A 23,184-nucleotide genomic window follows, 5' to 3' on the forward strand; every position below is an offset into this window, starting at 1 on the left:
AATTACAGATCCATTTTGAGTCAAATTCACGAATTGCTTATTCATCTTCTCTTTTGCAATCAGTCAAAATCAAATAAAAAACATCAATTATTTCATTGCTACATGCCTACTTTTTTTTTATCTCGTCTCCTTATTTTAAACATTCACCTAACTCTAAGCTTGGGAACAACCAAGACCAATCACAGTTGACATTCTTTTCCAATGAAATATTTTCAAAATAGTTAATGGCCGCTTTGGGTTTCAGAGTAAAGCGCCATTAGAGATTAGTAAAGCAATTCGTGTTTAAGTTCTATACTTTATCACGGGGTAACATAACAATAAACAAAAGACATCATGTACACACGGTCAACCAAATTAAAGGCACCTTCTCATAACACCATGAATTATCAACACACGCACCAAGGTAGGGAGTTTCATAGATAGACCCAAAAACGAATCAGTCACACCAACGCACAATTTATTTTCTATCATCGTCAAAATTCTTTACATCATTTCAAAACGTTATCATTTCAAAACGTTATAAAATCGAAACGTTATAAATTCACCCTTAAACTACAATCGGTGTTGACTAATCTGATCGGAGCTGTTTTATTTCTCTCAGATACAATTCAGACATTTATTTATTAGCATCTTGGTAATGTAGTCGATGCACCGAATCGGCAGTAATTTACAGATGTGAAATTAAACAACTCATTATCCCTGTTCGTAAAACTCGTAGAACATTTTGATAATTTTAAACAATTAATTCACCAAAGAGTAAAAAACATCTCCGATCTATCATAATTTGCCTCCATGTTTGATATGAATTATACATGTACAGTCATGTTTATTTGCTCAAGTTCAACTTTGTCAACTCATTGGCTATTACAGTAAACAATCAGATCGGCTGTTGTCACAACTGCTAACAATATGGGGTGGATTTGAGGATGGCATAGTGGATGCGTGTGGTAGGTGGAGTACTAGAAACTGTTTCCCCGGTTGTCCGGTTTCTTCACCTTGTATATCCTTACGATCCAGTGTTCAGTCGTGTATGCCTCGTCTAGCACTGTCAGTTCAAAGTCTTTGTTCCCTATCTCCACATCCCTCACTCGGTCATAGCCTGGCGGCTTAGCTGCAACATCGGTTAATAGATAGATAAAATTAATAAACGTCAACTTACGGGAAAATTCACATGAAAATGGTTGACATTTTTTCAACTCTTATCAAATTTCTCTCCTAAAGTGGAAAATTTTCGGGAAAAAACTACCTGTATTCGAAGTTTATCGTAGAACATCACGTATTTAGGGGTACACGATTACCAATTATTGAAAAAGGCTATTGAAAACCAATTATAAGATTAAACTATTAAAGCATTCAAATCGAGAGCACTACTCATTTGCTCCAAAATGATAGAAGTTTTCAACTTTTACGGTGGTTGAATCAAGAGTAATGCACCCATCTTTCACTATTCCAATAATTTGTGCAGAGGCAAACGCTCGAATCAGGAAAAAAGAAACAAAACAGTTTAATTGAAGTTCTGTGAAAATACCAGAAAAAAACAGCCATATTATGTTACTCAAACTTGCATCAAGCAAAAAAGAAATACTTTCTTCCTCATAATTTGCTCATTGAGCTCTTCCTTTCAAGTCGAAAATTCAATAATCTGAGAAACATTGCCTCGGCAAACTGCTTTAAGGATAATTTGGATAAAAAAACTTTGATCAGTAAAACGTTGAGCATTTTCTAAAAATTAATTAAGTCCGCAAAAATTGATAGGAGTGACGAAAAAATAATCGACTATTTTGCAATTGCTGTCGGACTACTAGCGAAATCTCTAATCCATTGCAGCTTGCTTCAGTCGGGTCAAGGGTAGCCTGTTGGAGGGGGACTAAGAAGTTCATTAAGATGCATCAAATGACGTCATTAGAGGTTACAATATATCACTTAGAGGTTACTATATAAGATTTAAAGTGGCATATACCGCATTTTTCAATTAACTTTTAGTACTAAGCTGCCACCAATTGAGTTCAGCTGCTTCACGCAAAAATTCAAGAGCGTAGCGTAGTTCACACGAAAAGTGAAAAGAGTGAAACGAAAACTTAGCATTAAAAATATAGCCGCGTGAATAGCGGAACCTAGTCAAAGAGTCGTCAATATAAACGCTAGATGTACTAACATCAGCCGAAACGGCAATTTCAAAGTTAAAGAAAAATTAAAACCAAAAAATTGTCAAATGTACTTTGTCAAAGATGCCTACAAAATTATATCACCTTCCAATAACACTACTAATCATGATCGAAGGTAAGTGGGTGTGAAAATGTAGATGGGGCGGTATATTGTAGTGGGGGAAGGTAATAGTAGTTTCAGACTGTTGAACGTTGAAAAATTCCCAAAATTATGTTTTGACCCTGACAATTACAATCAGTTACTGTTACTAAATAATATACATTAGAAACTAAGCTAATGTACAAATCCAATGTTCGAAAAAAAAGAAGTCAAAGTTCAAGTCAGGAACAAAATGGCTTCCGCTATAAGACATAGCCAGTAGAATAGCGGAAACTACTCGTATATCCACCCTTCACATCATGCAATTGTCGAAAATTTTTGGTGAATCGCATTCTTAGAGACTAGTAAGACGTAAGGCCCTAGGATAACGCAATGCTCTCCGGGCATTACCTGTTTATCTCGTTTTTGAGGACTAAGAGTCAAGAGTGTCACACAAAAATCACTCAAGCGACAACTCTCATAACAAAGAGCACAGGACTGATATAATTGCTACAAACTTCGTTTAAGAGCAATTTAAAACATAAACCGACTAATATGTCGGATGAATAAATCTCGAATGACAAGCGGGGCCAATCTGATTTGCGGATTGAGCCTAGCAATCTCTTTGTTTGCAAAAACTGCGACCTCATTGGGGTTCGAACTCGTGACTCCTGGAAAACAGTCAAACATCTTAACCACAAAGCTACAACGGCTTTGATACTGCACCGCTCATAATCCCTTTCACAGCAACAAACTTTCTTTATTTCGGAATGTGAGCAATTGGGATTCCTCAAAAATGAATGAAGCGCGAAAAGGTCAGTTAGGAAGTCAACAATGTTCTAGAAAAAAAGCGCAAAAATGGTCATGCACAAATTTGCATAAGGACACACATGTTCAAAATAACTGATTCCAGCTTCGAGAGCAATGAAACATTTTAAATCACGCAAATCTCAAAAAAATCGAGGACTTAAAAGTCAAAGTAAACGTGAACACCGTTCAAGCGAAAATTTTATACGTAAAATATACACACATGACAATAAAAATTGCTTCAAACTTCATTTTAAAAAAAAACAGCTTTTTTCCAATCCAGTCAGGATTTGAACTTCAGACTTGTCTTTGAACAATTAATTTTTCGGATTAACATCAACTAACTGCTCGGACTTGCTGCTAAAGAAAACACATACGTAACTAACGAAGTCCGCTATGAAACTTACCCAAACACTGTGAAAGCGTTCGACTCCAGGACATTCCTTCATAACAATCTTCAGAAATTATTTCATTTTATCATTTTAACCAATGAAAAAAGGAAACAAATTCAGTTATGATTTGATTCGATTCGGCATTCCCGCCATTTCAGCTTCAAATACATAACAATAAAAATTATTGCCCTGTAGAGCTTAAAGCGCGAGGGTGACGAAATATGCTCTTAATAATAACGTGTAAATTAATCCGTCGAACCAAAAAAATGACTTCTAGATGCGTCCAAACTACCTCAAATCAGAAGTTGAAATTACTTTTGTGTGCTAAAAAATTACTTCAAATGAGAGCAAATTCAGAATACAACAGGCAATTTTCCATATAAATACCTCTTTACACTTCACCAATAGAGCGGCTTTAAATGTTAAATCGTCCATTGAGTTATCTAAGCATCAAAATACAAAAACTTCAGCTGTAAATAATATTTTTTCTGCTGTGCAAAAAGAAATCCACAAATTGAACCATAAATAACATTGAATTTTTTTCACTGCTGATGTTTACTCAGATACACAAGTGCATATCCGACTAAAGCATCACTACTGCAATAAGTCAGAGCGTATTGACATATAATTTCAGCATTTCAACACAAAGCAAACAGCTATTCAAAATTTGCAGATGTAAACAGTCTTAAGATTAAAGATATATTGTAAATTGTTCGCTCAGTATGGTTTTCACAAAGCCCCGGTGCCAAATTGAGTACACGCTCCATCGAGACTGGGGCAGCTAAGCATTAAAATTAGTGGGGGTGACATCATCGTGGTGGAGTGTCATTTTTTCGTGCGTGGGGAGGGGCTTTGCCTGACGTATATTGAATAAAAAACCAGCAACAGAATACAGAACTGATAGCATAACATCAAGTTTCCAGTAGCAATCTAACTACAGGTTAGAAAACAAATCTTAGTCCTCGGGGGTCTTACTAAACTGGCACGAGGTTGCTTTCGCCCAAAAGCTGACTACAAAGCGGTGCTAGCTAAAATTAGATTTCTCATTTTCGTTTTGAGTTTGTTTTTCAATGTGCGCTTCTATGCCTTAATTATAAACTAATTGCTAAAGGGTAGCTGTTTCTACCAGTTAGTACCCGACTTTTTAACCCTTAATTCGCGTGGTAGCTGAAATGCCTAGTTTAGATGTCCTAGTGCAAAATGATGAGAACCAACAAGAGTTAGTCAATAACAACAAATAATTTGAGTTTTGAAGATCAGAGGTCTTTTTGCCATTCAACGTAGGTTACTTAAGTATGAAAACCAGCCTGACTACCAAAATTAAGGTAGATAAGATAGCTTAAAAAAATACCAAAAACAGCCAAAATAGCAAACAGCGGGCAGATTGCCGGAAAAACTGCGAAAGAATAGACTTGCGTGCCGTATAATAGAGATAGAAACAGGTGCAGATATAAGTTGAAAAAGCTATGTAAAAAACATTCAACGATAAATTAATAAAGCTTGTTAAAAATCATTGCACAGAAGCCTTTTCATTAGGGACCTTTATTACACATATGAGTTCCTGCAGAAGCCTTTTCATTAGGGACCTTTATTACACATATGAGTTCCTTTGACTTTCAACTAATTCAAATTAAACTGAAGTTTTAAAGTGTAAAAATCATTTTATTGAGTGAGGCAAGTCACGTATGATCTAAACACGCAAATGATCTTTGCAACAGAGAGTGAGTGAGAAATGACGTCACGCGCGCAATTGCCGTTAGCGAGAGGAGGAAGTCATTCAGAAAAATTGACTTCTTCAGCTTTGCTGTGTGAACAAATGTAAAACGAAAACGAGCGTCAGACGACGAAAAAAACCAAGATCACCGCAATATAACTCCGCTCAACTTACAGCTTCACAGCTATAAACATAAACCGACAAATGTCGGAAGAATTGCTCTTGAACGACAGGCGAGGCAATTTAATTCATGGTCTTTTAGTCTAGATCTATTTTTCTTTATTGATGCAAAAAACTTTGACCCCACCGGGAATTGAACCACTGACCTCTCGCTCCACGGCCAAACTCACTAACCACTGCGCTACGAGTCACTTAATTTCGCTCTGCTGCAACCGATTTTATATTAGCAACTTCGAAGCACTAGAGATCACTCAAAAATGATGAACGCAAGCGTGAAAAAGTCACTTGAGAAGTCAAAGAATGTTCTAGAAGAAAAGCGCAAAATTGTCAAGCAAAAATTAAAAAATATGTCACGCGCGCAATTCAGTTGAATGAACTGCGAATGAACAAAAAGCAGCTTTAACGTGATTGTCTGTCTGAACGTTAAGGCTTGATTAAACTATCCTGCTGTTCTCGTTACCGTTATCCCAAACCTAATCAACGAGTGAGGTAAGGTTGAAAAAAGTTACGACTAACGTTAGGCCAATTGCTCTCAAACAACCGGCGAGCTATTGGCTTTGGTAGTATCCAGCTGTGGCTTAGGGACGCTAGCATCAGGGGGGTGTGAGCGGAGTGGGTTAGGGTGACCTAGGGGGTGAAACTTTTAATACTAAGAACCGCCCTCTCACACCCTGAAATTTTCTCCTCACAACAGTTTCGGGCAATCGCGTACATAGAGACTAGTAAAGCGGAAGGCTCAAGGAACTTAATGCCCTCCGAGCGCTACCTGTTTATCCCGTTTTTGAGAACGAGAAGTTAAATGGGTCAAGCAAAAAATCGCATAAAAAGACCATAGGACTAATATAATTGCTACAAACTTCGTTTGAGAGCAATTAAACAAAAAGTATTCAGTTGAAAAACCCGTTTGTGAACCCCTATTTCAGAGTGTTTACATTATTTGCAAGCACGAAATGCGCATGCTTAATAACGATTCGTTATGAGTTTTGCTACTTTTAACAATCTATAAAAACTTCAGGCGATCAAGAAATCAAGCGCACCGCAATAATGTTACCGCCTTACATATATGAAAAATACGTGAAATCGAATCCATTCGCCGCACTAGAACTGCCGTACCAGAACTGCAAGTTCTGCCTCGGCAATATAGTATCACTCAGCTGTCATTTTGCGGCTGTAAGCAAACAGCCCTTATTAGGAGCCTCTAAAAGTACTGATATCATCAAAGCTATGTGAACTATTAAAAAAGAAGAACATTGTTAATTTCCTCTGATACACATAAGAATTAAATGCAAATGGTAAAAGAGGCAATGTAAAGTTAAGAATATAACATTATGTAAAATTATAAAATCATTAAATTACTTAACTAAAAATTTGACCTTATATTGGTAAAAAATGGCCTGAAATGCGATCATAAAACGTTCTTACAATTTTATATGTACGTCACGAAGATTAAAAATAAAAATTAAAATCTAATGCTCTCAATGTCATCTTTCATATCAGTTACTTTTGGGTCCTTCAAAAATTCTTTCCAAAAATATTCTTTCAGTTCGTTTTTCAAGGAAGCTTTCGATGTTGTTTTCAGTCTAATAGAAAAAAAGGCAGATTTATAAATTGGAATGGCTTGTGCAATAAAAGAATCGTTAAAAACCTATTGTTCTTTCTTATATCAAAGGTTATTTTTTTTACTTGTCAAGTTGTTTTATTCTCATGGTAGAGAGAGAATCAATTTTATATGCTGGAAGATCGTTGCTGAGTAAGCGGAAAAAAATATTTTGAGCAATGATATTTCAAGAGAAAAAACTGGTAATATTTTGTTGCGAAGTTAGAGATCTATGGATCGATCGTATTTTTTCCTATTAAAAATGGTTTTTATTCCCCAATTCAACTGTTTTTCTAAAGTTGTGAGTAATGACTTTTGCAACCCTATCAAAAGTAAAGCGGAATAATGTAGATGACTTATTACTATTGCATTACGTAATAAGATTTTCATTTTCTCTGATAAACTTTTACTAATTGTATTCAGAATTTTTATTCCTCAAGCCATTCTCTGAAGAATCTTTCACTTCTCCATCAAATTTTAGTTTGCTATCAATAACTACGCCAAGATACTTCGCACTAGTTGATTCTGCTACTTTTTCATTGTCGAGAGAACAGTATTCAGAAAAGTATTTGTTAACCTCTTCCTGGTGCTGAATACAATATATTCTGTTTTTTTGTTTGTTCACCACTAATTGGGACTTTGCAAATCGATAATTTTTGAGATTTTATGTTAAAGTTTTGTTTTTGACGATATTTCATTAGTGTCGGATGTAAAAAGAAAAGTGTTGTCTGCATACTGGACGACCGTGCAATCCTTTTCTACAATCTTTGCTAAATCGTTGACCTAAATGTTAAATAATAGAGGTCCCAAAATAGCATCTTGTGGAACTCCTCATTTCAAATTTATCCAATCTGATTCAATTTCATTTAGGACAACTCTTTGCGTTCTTTCACTCAAATAATTCTCTATTAAATTGGTAGCATGTTCGTCAAAACCTATATTTTCAAGTCTCGGTAGCAGTATTTTGTGGTTTATAGAATCAAGCTGAAAGATCTAAAAACGCACCTGTAACTTTTTTTTCTTGCTGAGTTCTAAACTTAATTGTTCTGTCGATTTGAAGATTGCATCAATTGTTGAAATTTGTTTTCTATAACCAAATTTACTAATAGACAATAATTGCTCCCTTTCTAGGAAACTTGTGATTTGTGAACTGAACGCCTTTTCAAAAATTTTTGACAAAGCATAAGTGACAGAAATAGGTCTATAATTGAGTGGGACTTCGGGATTTCCTTTTTTGAAAAATGGAGTTACACTAAGCTTTTTTAGGATGTTCTGGAAATTTTCCTTCTGTAATGGACTGATTATTAACCTTCATATAAAAGGCAGCGCACATTCTAAAGAATTTTCAAAAATTTTCAGATTTTACTATAGATAGACTTAAGCTGAACATAACTTGTCAAGCTAAAAAAAAGTGTGACAAAGACGCTTAGAAAATAGACGTTGAGGTATTGGTCAAGATGGCCATTAAGAAAAACAAAATTTAATATAAAAATCAAACACTCCATCTCAAGCCTGATAGATTGATGTTTACTTCTTTTCTCTGCGCCCTCTTTGAACTTCTCCGCCCCTAGAAACCCAATGTTTTTTTCATATTCTTGATCTTACCGATCACAAGGTGATTTTAAAAGGTCTCTAAAATTGCTCATGTAGTAAACTCATAATGGTAAAAATGATTAAGGTGGACTTACATCCATCAGTATAGACCTGTCCGAACTTGTAGTAAGACATCTTGTACATCATACAGTTCAGCAGTGTCTGGCTACCCTCTCTGTCCACTCTGAACTCCCCAGTGGGTGTGTAATAGTCTGCCTCCTTGATATGGGCTCCCAACTCTGTGTTCCCTCCAATCCTTACCATCCACAGGAACTTGTTGATGTCGTCCGACGAATAGCCTGAAAAAAAACTATGCTTTTGATTAAATTTGTCAATAACATAGCCGGCAGATTGCCGGAATAGCTGCGAAAGAATAGACCTGCGTGCCATATAATAGAGATAGAAACAGATAAAGATCTAAATTGAAAAAAAAATCGACGCCGCTCAAAAAAACTAGTTGAAAAATATTCAGCAATAAATTAATAAAGCTTGTTAAAATTCATTCCGCAGAAGCCTCTTATTAGGGACCTATACTGTACATATGAGTTCGTTTGACCTTAAACAAATTCAAATTAAACTTAAGTTTTAAAGTGCAAAAGTCATTTTATTGAGTGAGGTAAGCCACGTATGATCAAAATCTAATCACGCAAATAACCTAAAAACTTTTGCTAACGCGAGTGAGAAATGACGTCACACGCGCAAATGCCGTCAGTGAGAGGAAGAAGTCATTCAGAAAATTTGACTTTTTCAGCTTTGCTGTGTGAACAAATGTAAAACGAAAAAAGAGCGTCAGACGACGAAACAAAAAAACATAGCAGGACAAGTCCTGACGTACAATTCAAAGAATTTTCATTGACTAAACAGAAAACTAGACCTAGAACGGACTATGAATGGATTGGAAAAACCATTTAGAAAAAAATCCGATCTAAAAAATCGAAAAAACAGTAAAAATCAAAGTGAAATTGCCGCATGTGAACAAAAAACCACTAGCGAGAAAGCGAATTTTTGTTCAAACAGCGTTTTCTCACTCTACTTTAAATTTGGAGCGAAAAAAATTCACGCCGCAAAACCACTCGCTTTTTCGCTCCACTTCCTGTTTCGGCGTGACCAAAATCACTACTCCAATTTGACTTCAAAAATCATGAAAATGTGTGAACAGATCTTAAAAAAAAACATAGCAGGACAAGTCCTGACGTACAATTCAAAGAATTTTCATTGACTAAACAGAAAACTAGACCAAGAACGGACTATGAACGGATTGGGAAAATCATTTAGAAAAAAATCCGATCCAAAAAATCGAAAAAACTGTAAAAATCAAAGTGAAATTGCCGCATGTGAACAAAACACCACTAGCGAGAAAGCGAATTTTTGTTCAAACCCCGTTTTCTCACTCTACTTTAAATTTAGAGCGAAAAAATTTCACGCCGCAAAACCACTCACTTTTTCGCTCCACTTCCTGTTTCGGCGTGACCAAAATCACTACTCCAATTTGACATCAAAAATCATGAAAATGTGTGAACAGATCTTAAAAAAAAAAAAAGACAGCGCGCCAATACAATTCAAATTCATTGAATTGTAAAAAAGACAGCGCCCCAATACAATTCAAATTCTTTGAATTGTAAAAAACCAAGAGCACCGCAATATAGCTTCGCTCAGCTTACAGCTTCGCAGCTATAATAAAATTTATCGAACTAATGAACAAATCTAGCAGAGTTATCACGCGTTAATTAGGTGATGCGTTATTATGTCTTTTTGGAAAATTGCCAAAAAATTCAGATGAAAATGAAAGTGGTATAGTTTTTTTCGGCTGTGCGTGACTGCGTTCGACACTAAGAACCCCATACTCGAAGTGACCAGAAGCCATTCCATTAATAGAAACGTTTGTTTTAGAGCATAAATTCGAAAAGAAAGCTACTCACCGACAAGACCCCCAAACACGACAAGGACATAGTCCACGTCTAGTTGTCTCATGATACCATAGGCATGTTCCTCAGTGGAACTCATGGCTTGACCCACTCGGGAGATATGTGTGTTGTTCCAGGTGTTGTTGTCCACTAAGATGGTTCTGTTGCCCATGGCTGTAATCTGGTAGCCATAATCCCACCACGACATCACTTTCGAATCCTGGATCAAATTCTTTCATATAAACAAAATTTTCTATTCGGGTGAATTAAAATTTTGCGCAGGTATCTGCAAGGTACATTTAATCAACATACGATTCATAAACAGAATGCAAAACTATCGCATTTAATTGTGGCAAAATTGCTACCTAATAATGAATACTTTTGGGAAATAATTCAAAAAACCAGAGCACAAAATGTGATCGGCAACATCAAGCAGCTAAAAACAATCAACGCTAACCTCCGCAGTATTCTTTGCCAGCCATCTGTACGCCTCCCTGAAGTCATCAAAGATTATTCTATTACCATCACCACCTTTGGCTCCCAATACAATCGAGGGACTGGAGTAAGCTTCACTTGTGACCCAAACACAATGCATGGCATACATCGCCAAGAACAAGGTCAAACATCCGATAACCCCAGCTGCGACTTCCGATTTGGCAGGATAGCTACTGTCGTTGTATGAGGAGTATTTCTTGCTGCTAGCTGACTTCGCAGAGCTTTGTTTGCTGTTGTGGTCTATGTAGTTCCTCATGTACAAAGAAAGAACAGAGCTGACTCCAATTCCTCCGACCACACACATGATTGGGGCCAGAACCAACATAAGACGCACCATCACACCCTTAACAGAGAAATTATTCGTTAACACTTTCATTACCAATAAATAGTATTACTAGTATACAATTGGTTCAATAGTTATAGTAGTAGTATTGGAAGTAATTCGTAAAAATTGGCAATCGTCATCACAAACGCATCGATGAAATCAATTACAATTTTTGCAAAATCTGTATAACGGGCCATCAAAGAAAATACCAAAATCAAAGGAGAACTATAAAGAAATTGAAAATCCATTTTTTCGCCCCTGTGAAAAAATAATTTGAGTACGTTGTGTGAACACAAAGAAAAACTCTGCATTGATAATTGTGCATGTTTAGTCTAAAAAGGTGAGGCATCGGCCAATACGGATCAAATAAACAACCCTCAAATTGAGTGAACATTTCAATTGAGAGGGTTATATTCCACCAAGTGATGACAAAGATGCTCCAGATTGGTGTATCGATAACAAAGTAATCAAGGACTCAAAAGTCAATACCTCTGACTGGTAGGGACATTATTATCGGTTCCCGTGTAGAGATTTTTTACTCCTATTGAAATTGTATTAGAAAACATAAATAGCACATTACTATGTAAAAATACTCCAAGTGACGGGGTATAAAAGTTATATACCCACTAAGCTAGCGGCAGCGGACATAATAGATCCTAATTTTAAAACAGGCCATTTCAGGGTACCCGATGGTAAGAAAGCAGTCCTAACTAATTATGGGGCTGACTTTGGTTGTAGCTAGCATAATGACGAGGCTAGACTCACCGTGTAAGGAGGAGAAAAGGGGAGGTGGACAAAACGGAGCAAGACCTTAAAAATTTTTTCGTTAAATACTGAGATGTTACAAGTTGGTTAAGAATCTGAATACCTAATTGCTGACTCTGCTAGCTGCTCTTAAATTACCTTCAATTAGAGTGACACACGCTCACTTGGCTTTATACCCATGAACTAAAGTAAAGAAAAGTCAATTTGAGAAAGAGCAAGTGATTTTGAGAGTGAGGTAAGTCACGTGTGAAAAATTCATCACGCAAATGAACAAAAAACTCGCTCCATGAAAAGTGAAAAATGAGGTCATGCATGTAATTCAGACAGTGAAAAAATGCATGCTGAAAAACCAATCCTTTTGTCGCTCCACTTCCTGTTTCGGCGTGACCGAAATCATCACTTCAAAAACTTTACTTCAAAAACCATTAAAATGTGTGAACAGATCTTAGCAAAAGACAGCGCAACAAAACAATTCAAATTCTTTGAAGAGTAAATACATAGCCGGCAGACTGCAAGAATAGCTGCAAAATAAACTTGCGTGCCGTATAATATAGATAGAAACAGACACAGATATAAGTTGAAAAAGATATCGACGCCCAAACAGCTATGTAGAAATTAAGTAGAAAACAATCAGCGATAAATTAAAAAAGCTTATTTAAATTATTCTGCAGAACCCTTTTTATAATGTACCTATATTAAACATGAGTTTCTTTGACCTCAAACTAATTCAAATCAAACTTACGTTTTAAAGAGCATAAGTCATTTTATTGATTGAGGTAAGTCACGTATGGTCAAAATCTAAACATACCCGGCAGATTGCCGGAAAATAGCTGCCGTTGATTCCCATAACCCAGATTGGGATTGAAAGAGAAAAAACTAGTGAAAAAAATGATTTTTGTACAGACAATTTTAAAGTGCAATTTATTTTGATGTCATTTTGGAGCTGAACATACTCCTGTTCTGTAGTGAGACCACACAGGGGCTAGTATCAATACCAATAAGCATTAGAGATGGTAACTAAGAACATAGTTCGAGTAACGGGCATATAAAATCGGGCTTTATGGGTTTATCTCATTTCTATTCCTTATTTCGTTTTTTTGTACTGACTCTGTTCATTTTGAATTGCTTTGCTGAGCAACTGCTGTCCATAAGCACTTTTAGCAGAATGAGAGAAGAGTGAAACTATCCTAAGAAGTCAAAAAGATTTCACGCAAAATGTCGAAAAGGCGGCAAAATGAGGTAGAGCGAAAAATTTTTATCCGACGAAGTTAAAAAAACACAGCAGGACAAGTCCTGACAAACAATTCAAAGAATTTTCATTTACAAAACAAACGACTACACCTAGCAAAGACTATGAGAGAATTGGCAAAATCAGATCGAAAATTTTTTTAAAAACAGAAAATCAAAGCTAAAATGCAGCACGTGAACAAAAAACCACTAGTGAAAATAAATTGGACGGATTGGAAAACCCATTAAAAAAAATCTGATCCCAAAAATCGGAAAAACAGTAAAATATCAAAGTGAAATTGCCGCATGTGAACAAAAAACCACTACCGAGAAAGGGAATTTTTCTTCAAACACCGTTTTCTCACTCTACTTTAAAATTTCACGAACACAAAACTTCAAAATTTCACGAGTTCAAAAATTTCACGACGCAAAACCACTCGCTTTTTCGCTCCACCTCCTGTTTCGGCGTGACCAAACCCACTACTCCAATTTGACCTCAAAAATCATGAAAATGTGTGAACACATCTTAAAAAAAAGACAGCGCCCCAAAACAATTCAAATTCTTTGAATTGTAAAAAAAGGAGCGTATAATAGCCAGCTGAGAAGCTCAGGCAACTATTAATCACGCAAATGACCTAAAACTTTTGCTAGAGAAATGACGTCACGCACACAAACCCCGTTAGTGAGAGGAAGAAGTCAAACAGAAAATTTGACTTTTTCAGCTTTACCGTGTGAACAAATGCAAAACAAAAAAGGAGCGTTGGAGGACGGAACAAAAGAAACCACGAATACCTCAATATAGCTACGCTCAGGTTACAGCTTCGCAGCTACAAAAAACGGGAGGAAGCTATCACTTTGCGGTTGTTAACAAAAATAATGCCTCCTCTGCAGTTGCGATTTAACGGCCTCGGTCTTTCCAAAATATTCTTTTTCTGAAGACGAGAAGCCAAATCCGTTAAACAAAAACCGATCAAACTATAAATCGCATAAAAACCAACATAACTCAAATAATTGCTCCAAAATTTTTGAGAGCAAATAATAATCTCAACTTACGGCGAAGTATATGCTGGTGATGCCATACATAATGACAAATATATTCTGTTCTGTGAGCTTGTTGAAGCAGTAGTACATGCCCACTGGGAACATGATCACTAAGAAATGGAGATCGAAGTAAAAGGAGGACCAGGCAGTCGGCTGATGCTCTGAGACAGAAGCGATAATCGGAATGTTGTTCTTTGCATACGAGGGATCCAACAAGGAGTAGAACCGACCAGTCCAGGGTGCAATCTAGGCAAAAATAACAGCTAAAAACTACAACAGAGTCTTAAAAAGCAATCCGTTCAATCTCGAAACATTAAATCTGATTTGTTGTTTACCTATAAATTTATCTGCATATATCAATACAAAACTAAAACTATTGAGGTCATTGTTTCGAACATTCAAGGAATAAAGTTACTGCTTCATCGCTATAATGTTTGAATATATGAAAAATTACGAGCCAAGGAATTCATCGTTGCATTTCAGCATTTCAAGACTTACGCCCAGTTAATTTAATAAAAAATACATTTTTAGAGTTACTTGTTTACCTTGCCAAGGAACTGAAGAATAGACGCGCCCGCAACAGCACCACCCACGCTTAGCATCAGAAAGTACTGGACAAGAAGGAAAAAGTTTTCAGGCTTTAGTCTGGCCCTCAGATATTCCACGAAAGCGTAAATCTGACACAGTCCAAAAACTCCAAACGCTGCCATGTGTTCACTAGTTTCCACTGGTTGAAAACCAACGAAGGGAATTTGCATTGAGAACAAAGTTCCAAGGCAGTAAACCGTGTTATAGGCTACGTAGATCTTGTGAGAAAATCGCCCAGTGATCATCAGAACCAAAACATGCAGAGGAATCAAGTTGATCAGGAAAACATATCCTCCCCAAGATGACACCATGTAAAAGTAAGCCAAGGAGCACATTACACTCCAGAACATAGATCCAGTTTTAACTGATTTTAGCCAAAGGGTGTAAGTCAGCATCATACAGAAGATGGCAATACCTTCGTTATCGTAGGAACCAGCTACAGAACGAGAGATATAACCAGGAACTGCTGAGATCATTGCTGCGGCTACCAGCCCAGCTGCTGTGTTCTGAAGCGACATCAACCAAACTAATCATATAACTTTTACTATTGAATTTAGTAGCAGTAATCCAGCATTGAGCTTGTCCCAATTTTCTCTTTATTTTCCTGTAGGGTTGTAAATACCAAAACAGCTAGTTGTTCAAAAACCAGAAACGTTTTATGAAATCAGATTGAGGTTCTAATATTAGCACTCTTCAATTTTCTAGAATATCTAACTCAGAGCCACTGGAAATTAACATAACCGACTAACGTCGGGCGAATTGCTCTCAAACGACTGGCGAGCGGTTGACTTCGTCAGTAGCTAGCCAAGGTTTAGTGAGGCTAGTTTTATCTTATTCGACTCTGCAACATTTAGTTTTCTAGCCTTGTTAGTAAATAAATCAAAACCTGATATTTTTAAAATTTGCAAAACATTGCAAAATTTAAAAGAAAGGATTCCAGATTTCGCAGTGAAAATGTTCAGAACTAATTTTGTATCTGGAGTTATGTCAAGTAACCCATCTGCAAGACTTGAAAAGCTTCGTTGGCCAGTAATGGCCTTTAAACTCAGAAAAGAACAAAAATATTCAAAAACTTTTGAAAACGATCGCAAATTTTAACAAAATCTAGCTAAAACTCATGATAATAAAATATTCAAAACAAATTCATTGTCTCAAGAGACTATCCAGTATCCCTATTTCAAGCGTTACTGCCTCATAGAGATCCATAAACTTGTAACATGATAATAATTTTCCGAAAACTTGAAAAATAAATTTTATCAAAAAAATTGCTAGAGCTGGAATCATTGAAATATTGATAACAATTCCAAAAACTCTGGAAACTATGCGGCAGTTTATCATCAAACCGTCGAGGAGGTCCATAGGACCCTGGTGCCGGGAAAAATGATTTAAAAAAATTCAAAAAGATTCAAAAAAACAATTAAAAAATTGAAAATAATATTAAAAATTGCTGATATTAAAAGCTTGAAAAACAATCAATTACATGTAGAAGCTATGCAGTAACTTATAATAAAACCCTAGAGGAGGTTATGACGCTCATGAGAAAAAATTTCAAAAAACATGAAAACTGCGAGTTGCGTGAAAAAACTGTTAAAATTTGTGGTAGTAAAAGTTGAAAACTAATCCATGGCCACAAACCATTTTCCAGTGACTTGTTATCAAACCCTAACGGAGATTTTCTGTTAGGCTGAAAAAGCTGAATAACGACAATGTCAAAAAAAATTGAAAAAAAATTGAGAGAGAGAGAGTTTAGGCTTCTGTGGGTCTTTCCACATGGGTTTGCACACTTCATATAACGACTGAGCTGAGCTTCTGCACTGGATTACAATGTCCACAGCTGCAGTTGAAAGCCCAGGAACATAGGTTGACTTCCGAATAACTTTTGAAGAAGTAGTTCCAGTATATTTTTGTTAAATATTTCTGATCAATTTGATCGAGATCGACGTTCCCTACTTTTCGTATTATATTTAGTAAATAACTGGTTCTTTTCCAGAAGTTTTCATCAGCCTTCCTTGTTCTTGTTTTATTAATTGTTATTAGCTCGTTTTGACGTGTGCTTAACAACCCTTCATTATTGTTTGTTTTAATGGGTATTTTTATATTGTAAGATCCTTTAAGCAGTGAGATGAGCATTAATAGATCATGCAATTCAAAGTAATATGACAATGGCAGCAACTTCAGTGTGGTCAGTCTTTGCTTGTAACTAATTTCCCAGTTACTGATTATCCACGACATTGCTTTTCTTTGAATGCGCTCGATGTCTTTGCTTTCGGTCTTATTCGCGAACCATGCTTGTGAGGCATAACTTATGACTGGTATAACGTAGCCGACATATGCATTGAGTTTTGTTGTTTGCGATGCAAGGTTTGATATGTTTCGTTTTAGGAAATAAAACGCTTTCCAGGCTTTGCTACAACGTTTCTTTATATTCGCTTTCCATGATAACTTAGTAGCCATAATTATACCTAGATCTTTTTGCTCGCTTTTATTTGAGAGAGTTTTAGAGTTAAGTATAAAGAGTGCCAGTTTTTTTCGTTTACTTTAATCGGCAGGATGTGACATTTGCTTTCATTGAGTTGAATATTGCTGTTATGGCACCATTTTTCGATTTTTTCCAGGTAACTTTGTATATTTGCTGGAACAAGCTTGCAAATCATCTGCGTATCCAAACATACAAGCTTGAAATCATCTGCGTATCCAAACGCAGAGCATTTTGAATTTTGTTGTGGAAGATCGTTTATATATATTATGAAAAGTAGGGGACCTAGGAGAGATCCTTGGGGGACACCACTGGTTACTGGTACAGTTTCAGATTCCGAGTCATTTACTTTCACGTATTGTTTTCTATTTGATAGGTAACTGGCTACAATCTTTAAGAAATTTCACCCTACACCCAGGTTCTCCACTTTGTTAATCAGAAGATTGTGAGGAACTGTATCGAACGCTTTTTTGAAGTCAAGGTAAAGTACAAAAATTTCGTTGTCTTTTTCGTCGAATTCATTATACAACAGGTATAGTTTTCATATAGTTCGTCGAAAATTAGTTTTTCTAATACTTTTGAGATGCTACATAAGAGACTAATAGGGCGGTATTGTTCAATCAGTGCCCGGTTCTCATCCTTAAATATTGGTACAACTTCACTGATTTTCCAGTAGGATGGAAGAAAGCCTTTGTTCAAGGCAGTTTTGAAAATCAGAAAAAGGGATTTAGACAAGGCTGGCAGATTTTTTAGTACCGTGTTTCCTATCCTGTCTGGGCCGCAGGCTTTGTTTGTTTGAAGTTTTGACAGGATTTCTTTGATCTTACTCTCGTCTATTTCAATTTTATTGTGCTGATGTTTATCGAAGGAGTTTTTCTTGATTTGATTGGTTTTAAGGAAAACTTTAGAAAAGAATTCACTGAAAAAAGCACACTTTTTCTTATCTTCATTAGTTTGTGCATCCTTGTACTTCATTGTTTCCGGGTATCTACTACTTTTATGACTTGACTTGAGATATTTTTGAAGATCCGAAAAACGTCTACCTTGAAAGACTTTACTTTCAAATTCTGCTTGGTCCTCATTCAAGGAATTTCTTAATCGTTTTTCCATTTTCTTCAGTTTTATTAATCTCGCCAAGGTGGATTTCTTTGATGTTTTTCGTTTTAAGGTTGATATTATTTTAAGGGTTCAGTTTAAGGGTTCTTCGGGGTTCAGTTCTTTACTTATAAAGATGGGCATTTTGTAGTTTTTCATTTTGCTGAGTGATAGCAGTATTAGGCGTTTAGCATAATCACTATCTATTTTGACTATGAGGGTTCGACTTTTACCTTCACTGAATTTTCCAACTCGTTTTAAGTCAGTGACATTGCATGTAATTTGCAGGTGCTTAGTGACCGCTTTGACTTGTTTTAGATCATGCTCGTATCGTTCACGACTGTTGTTTGATTTCACTTCAGGAATGCCTCGGAATCTTATGCCTTCATAGTTTTCATGGTTTTTCGGGGTTTTTTGTTGGGGAAGTTCTATTGGTTTTGGCTTTGGTTCTGTTGGGGGGGGGTGATGTTTTTGGCTTTTCCCCGAGCTCTTGCTGGATTGAATTTAGTTGGTTATTGACTGCTAGGTTATTAACTTTTATTTCAGCTCTTAATTCCTCAACTTCTTGGAAGAGTTTTTCTGTTTCATTGTTTTTTCGAATATTTGTGATTTGGTCCAGCAAAGCATCTTTTTGTTTTAGGTCAACACAACTTTGGCATATTAAGAGAATGTTGTTTAGAATACCACTTATACACATAATAATTTCATTTGATAGACCAGTACATTTAGGGGTAAGATGCATGCATTCTCCACATGCTACACATAGAAAAATGGCAGATTTATTTTCAATGCTCGTTGAGCAACTTTTGCATCGGTTGTGTTTTGTTTTTTCTTTTTGCTCTTGACTCATTTTGTCGTTTCTGTTGATTTACTTTAGTTTCAAAAATATTTCTATCGTTTTAAAAGATTGTTACGATCTTTATTAAATCGACGTTCGTGTCAAATGATAGTAGGAAACCGTGATCTCCGTGCGGGGATCTATGGTTTATTGAACTTGTTACTTTTGACCGTGATCTCCGTGCGGGGATCTATGGTTTTACTGGAATTACTTGATATACGAGGAGCTGCTGGAGGAAGTATAGAAAAGAGCCCGTGACCGCCGTACGGGGGTCTATGGTACTCTAATCTAATCGAAAAAACTGCACCGACAACCGGTATCACGGGAACACTCGAAAACTTGTGGGTGCTTTTCAGCTGCTAGCTTGTTCGTATACAAAACCTTGTTTTTTATTAACGATACTACTTGGCCTTTTCCTTTGTTGTTAAGATGGACGTTGTCGTTGTCTGAAATTTGAGCACTGGAGTAGATAGCGTCTGCTAAGCCCCGAAAACCCCAATCGTATTTTTCGGATTAAAAGTTTTGTAAAAAAAAATGGTATAATTCGTGCTGTTGAAATCTTGAAAAAACATTCCCTTACATTTAGAAACTATACAGAAACCTATTGTCAAATCTTAGAGGAGTTTCCTCGGCTCTTGAGGCTGAGAAACCTAAAGCCGAAAATGTTTTTTAAAAAACCTTGAAAAAAATGCAAGATTTATCAAAAAAAAAAAATTGTTAAAATTTGTCATTGTTAAAATTGTTAAAACTGAAAGCTATTCCATGGCATATAAAATGTTTTCAGTATCTTATCATCAAACTGTTAAGGACGTTTTCAGCTCCCTGCGTCTGGAAAGACGTGAATAAAGAAAAAATGTCAAAAAAAAATGAAAAAATTTGCATGTTTTGTCAAAAAAAAATGCTAAAATTCGTGATGTTAAAATCTTGAAACCAATCCACTACAGCGAGAAACTATGCAGTAACCTATCATAAAACCCTAGAGAAGTTTCATTGACACCTAGGGCTGAAAGAACACAAAAAATGACAAAAATTTTCAAAAAGCTTGAAAAAAATTGGGAGAATTAGTATAAAATTGCGTGCGGTTGTTCGTCAGTAACCACAAGGGGGGGGGGGGGGGCTACTTGTTCATCCCGTTATTGAGGACGAAAAGTCAAAAGCGTCAGTAGAAAAATCGGTCAAGCAAAAAATCGCATAAAAAAGACCTACAGGACTAATATAATTGCTACAAACTTCGTTAGAGAGCAATTAAACACCTCGCTATCTCTTTCTATTCGAAAAGTGTGCATAATTTTATAGATGATGGAATTCCATTTCAAATCTCTTGAGCAACTTACGTGAGCTTCCTTTCCAAAATGATATGCCACAATAACCGTAAAAGATGAGAAAACAGGAGCTAGGAAGACACACACTTCTCGGACATCTACTGTCAGATTGAGTCCGTTCAGCAAATAGTAAATTAAGGACGATGTTACCATCAAGCCTAAGCAGACCAATTTGCAGAAACAAAAGAATTGAGCACTTCAGTACCTTTCATCGGCATTGAACTCACCAGGATATATTGTTCCACCAATAATTCTGCCAAGCGGATACCAAGCAGTGTCATCGAACCAGTCAAGAAACTCGTAAAATCCTTCATTTGACAAGAACTTCGTTGTACGGTAATTGAAATACCTGAAACACCATGTTAACAGTACTTCAGAATAATTTTTGCACACCGGCTTAAAAAGGACTTACGGATCAAATTCGTGAATAACACTTTCAAACCGAATGACTGCGAACAGACGCACTGAGAAGGCTGAAACATAAAATATTGTACATTCTAATGAACCAAAAAGGCGGAAAACTACCAACTAACCAAGAATCGACGCAATCGACAGAATCAGCAGCTTCAGAAGAGACTCCTGTTTCGCAAAAGAGAATCGTGAGGAAGAAAGAGGGAGCTTTCCACCTAAGCTATCTAGGAACTCCATATTCTGAAATAATGAATTGCCCTTGTTGACGTTTTACGCGCCAGTCAAAAACAGATGATTCGAGGTGTTTGTGCTTAAATTTAGTAGGCAGGCTCACGCCTCTGTTGAACAGCTCTTCGGTGTTGTCCATTTCACTCATATCAACTCGAAGGTGTCGTAATGTTGAGAGGCCTAGCGTTAACCCAGCCCTGCTTTAAAAGTCCGGTGATGGGCTTGACAACACTTTATCTGGTAGCTGATTCCACTCATTTGGTGCATTCATTGAAAAGTAGTTCTTCCGTAATTCAATTCTTGGCTTCTTGGTAAAGATTTTGCATTGGTTCCCCCTTGTACCTCTACAATTCGTTCCAAATAAGCCAATTGTCATCTCCGCGTAGTAGTTCTACGTCAGTACCTTGTAGATCTGTATCATCTTGCCTCACTTCCTGTGATAGTTTAACGTTGGCAGCCTGTGTAACTTGAGTCTCTCTTGGTGGATCTTTCTTCAGCAGGGGACATCATTCTTCGTTTGCATATAAGTTGCGGGCGAAAGAGTGCCTTTACAATTAAGGGAAGGTCTGCATTGTCATGATCTGGAAGGTTTTGATCACCACAAAGATGGAGTTCGCTTTCTTTACCAGTGATGTTTTACGAGGGTCAAAAGTTAGCTTCCCGTCTATTCTTACAACGAGGTCTTTCTCGGATTCAACTCCTGTTAGTTCTTCAACAATGTCCAGGTTGTAGACTGCTCAGTTCGACTCCTCATTGTAGATAAGGTCAACCTAACGCATTTTGTGAGTCGAAACCTAGTAGATTACACTCAATATAAAGTCACCAAAGCCGCAGAGCTTTCTACAAGCTTAAAAATACTATACCTTGAAGCGCTCCATCACATATCAAGTACAAGCTCTACTTCGCCTATGTTGTTCCAATACTCCTCTATGGTTCTCAAATCTGTTGCTTTTCACTTGCTGACCTCAGGGCTTTCGAGAATATCCAAGAAAAGTGCTGGAGATGGGTTTACGGGAGTTCTAGGAACTACTTGGACACCCTTCTCACACATAAAATCTTACCGATGGACTTTCGAATCCAAGTTAAGCACTGCCGACTGTTCAATCTCTCGGCCCAAAAGAAGCTATTGAGCGACTTCTGTGAAAATGTTGAAGTTTTACCTCTTGGTGTGACGGAAGACGGAGAAACAAGTTCAAACTCAAACGAAAAGTAGCCCATGGATCTTTCTTCGAACGATCCATCAACATGATCAACTTTTACCATCGTCATCGGATAATCGATGATGACTACTTCAAGATCAACAAGATTGTTGAACATTTTGAATCCATCATCCCATGTTTCAATACCCGTTTTCGATGCTCATGGTTTGTTTGTTGCAATTGCCCCACTTTTATGAGTTTTGTAAATGTTAATTAGTAGAAATTAATTTCATTGATTGTTAGTTATTGGCCCTTAATCGGGAATTAGGTCTTTCTCTCTCTCTCTCTCTCTCTCTCTCTCTCTCTCTGTCTCTCTCTCTCTGTGTGTGTGTGTCTAAAGGATTGTTCAGATCTTCCTGGGGTACTCTCTGAAAGTCTCCTCCAGTGATTGGTCTGAAAAATTAGCATCATCAACCAGAAGATAAATAGGTGACTTCCAGCAGACCCGCATAGAGTATGTACATGAAAAAAGTATAGGTCCCAAACTGACCCTTTAGGAATTTTGGACTGGTTGACAGTTGGAGTAGGTCCTGTTTAACGCAACTTTTGCTCCCGTTGTGTGAGAAAACTTTTTAACCTGTTCGTTGATTTTTTAATATTCCATATTGTTATGGCACTCCAAGTGGGCGACATGTGGCCTAGTATCAAACTCTTTCTTGAAACCGAGATGTTTTTTCTATTTTGTGTCCATTGTCAAGTTCTGCGACCCAGTCGTTCACGGCTTTGATTAACTGCAACTTCGT

At 36.7% G+C, this 23,184-nt stretch overlaps 1 protein-coding gene across 1 annotated transcript; it reads right to left on the minus strand.

Annotated features, from left to right (window-relative positions):
- Positions 1 to 226: 226 nt before the first annotated feature.
- On the minus strand, positions 227 to 21,274 carry LOC142354520 (dolichyl-diphosphooligosaccharide--protein glycosyltransferase subunit STT3A-like). Its single transcript, XM_075406843.1, has 10 exons — positions 21,137 to 21,274; positions 21,016 to 21,076; positions 20,831 to 20,952; positions 20,616 to 20,761; positions 14,830 to 15,378; positions 14,297 to 14,530; positions 10,889 to 11,269; positions 10,447 to 10,651; positions 8,623 to 8,826; positions 227 to 1,111 (listed from the first exon to the last, which is right to left on the minus strand). The coding sequence occupies exons 1-10, from the start codon at positions 21,249 to 21,251 to the stop codon at positions 960 to 962; spliced, it is 2,169 nt and encodes a 722-aa protein (XP_075262958.1). The 5' UTR covers positions 21,252 to 21,274; the 3' UTR covers positions 227 to 959.
- Positions 21,275 to 23,184: the final 1,910 nt, after the last annotated feature.

This window comes from Convolutriloba macropyga, chromosome 15 (assembly GCF_964194025.1).
Source record: "Convolutriloba macropyga chromosome 15, txConMacr16.3, whole genome shotgun sequence".
In the NCBI taxonomy this organism is placed as follows: Eukaryota; Metazoa; Xenacoelomorpha; order Acoela; family Convolutidae; genus Convolutriloba; species Convolutriloba macropyga.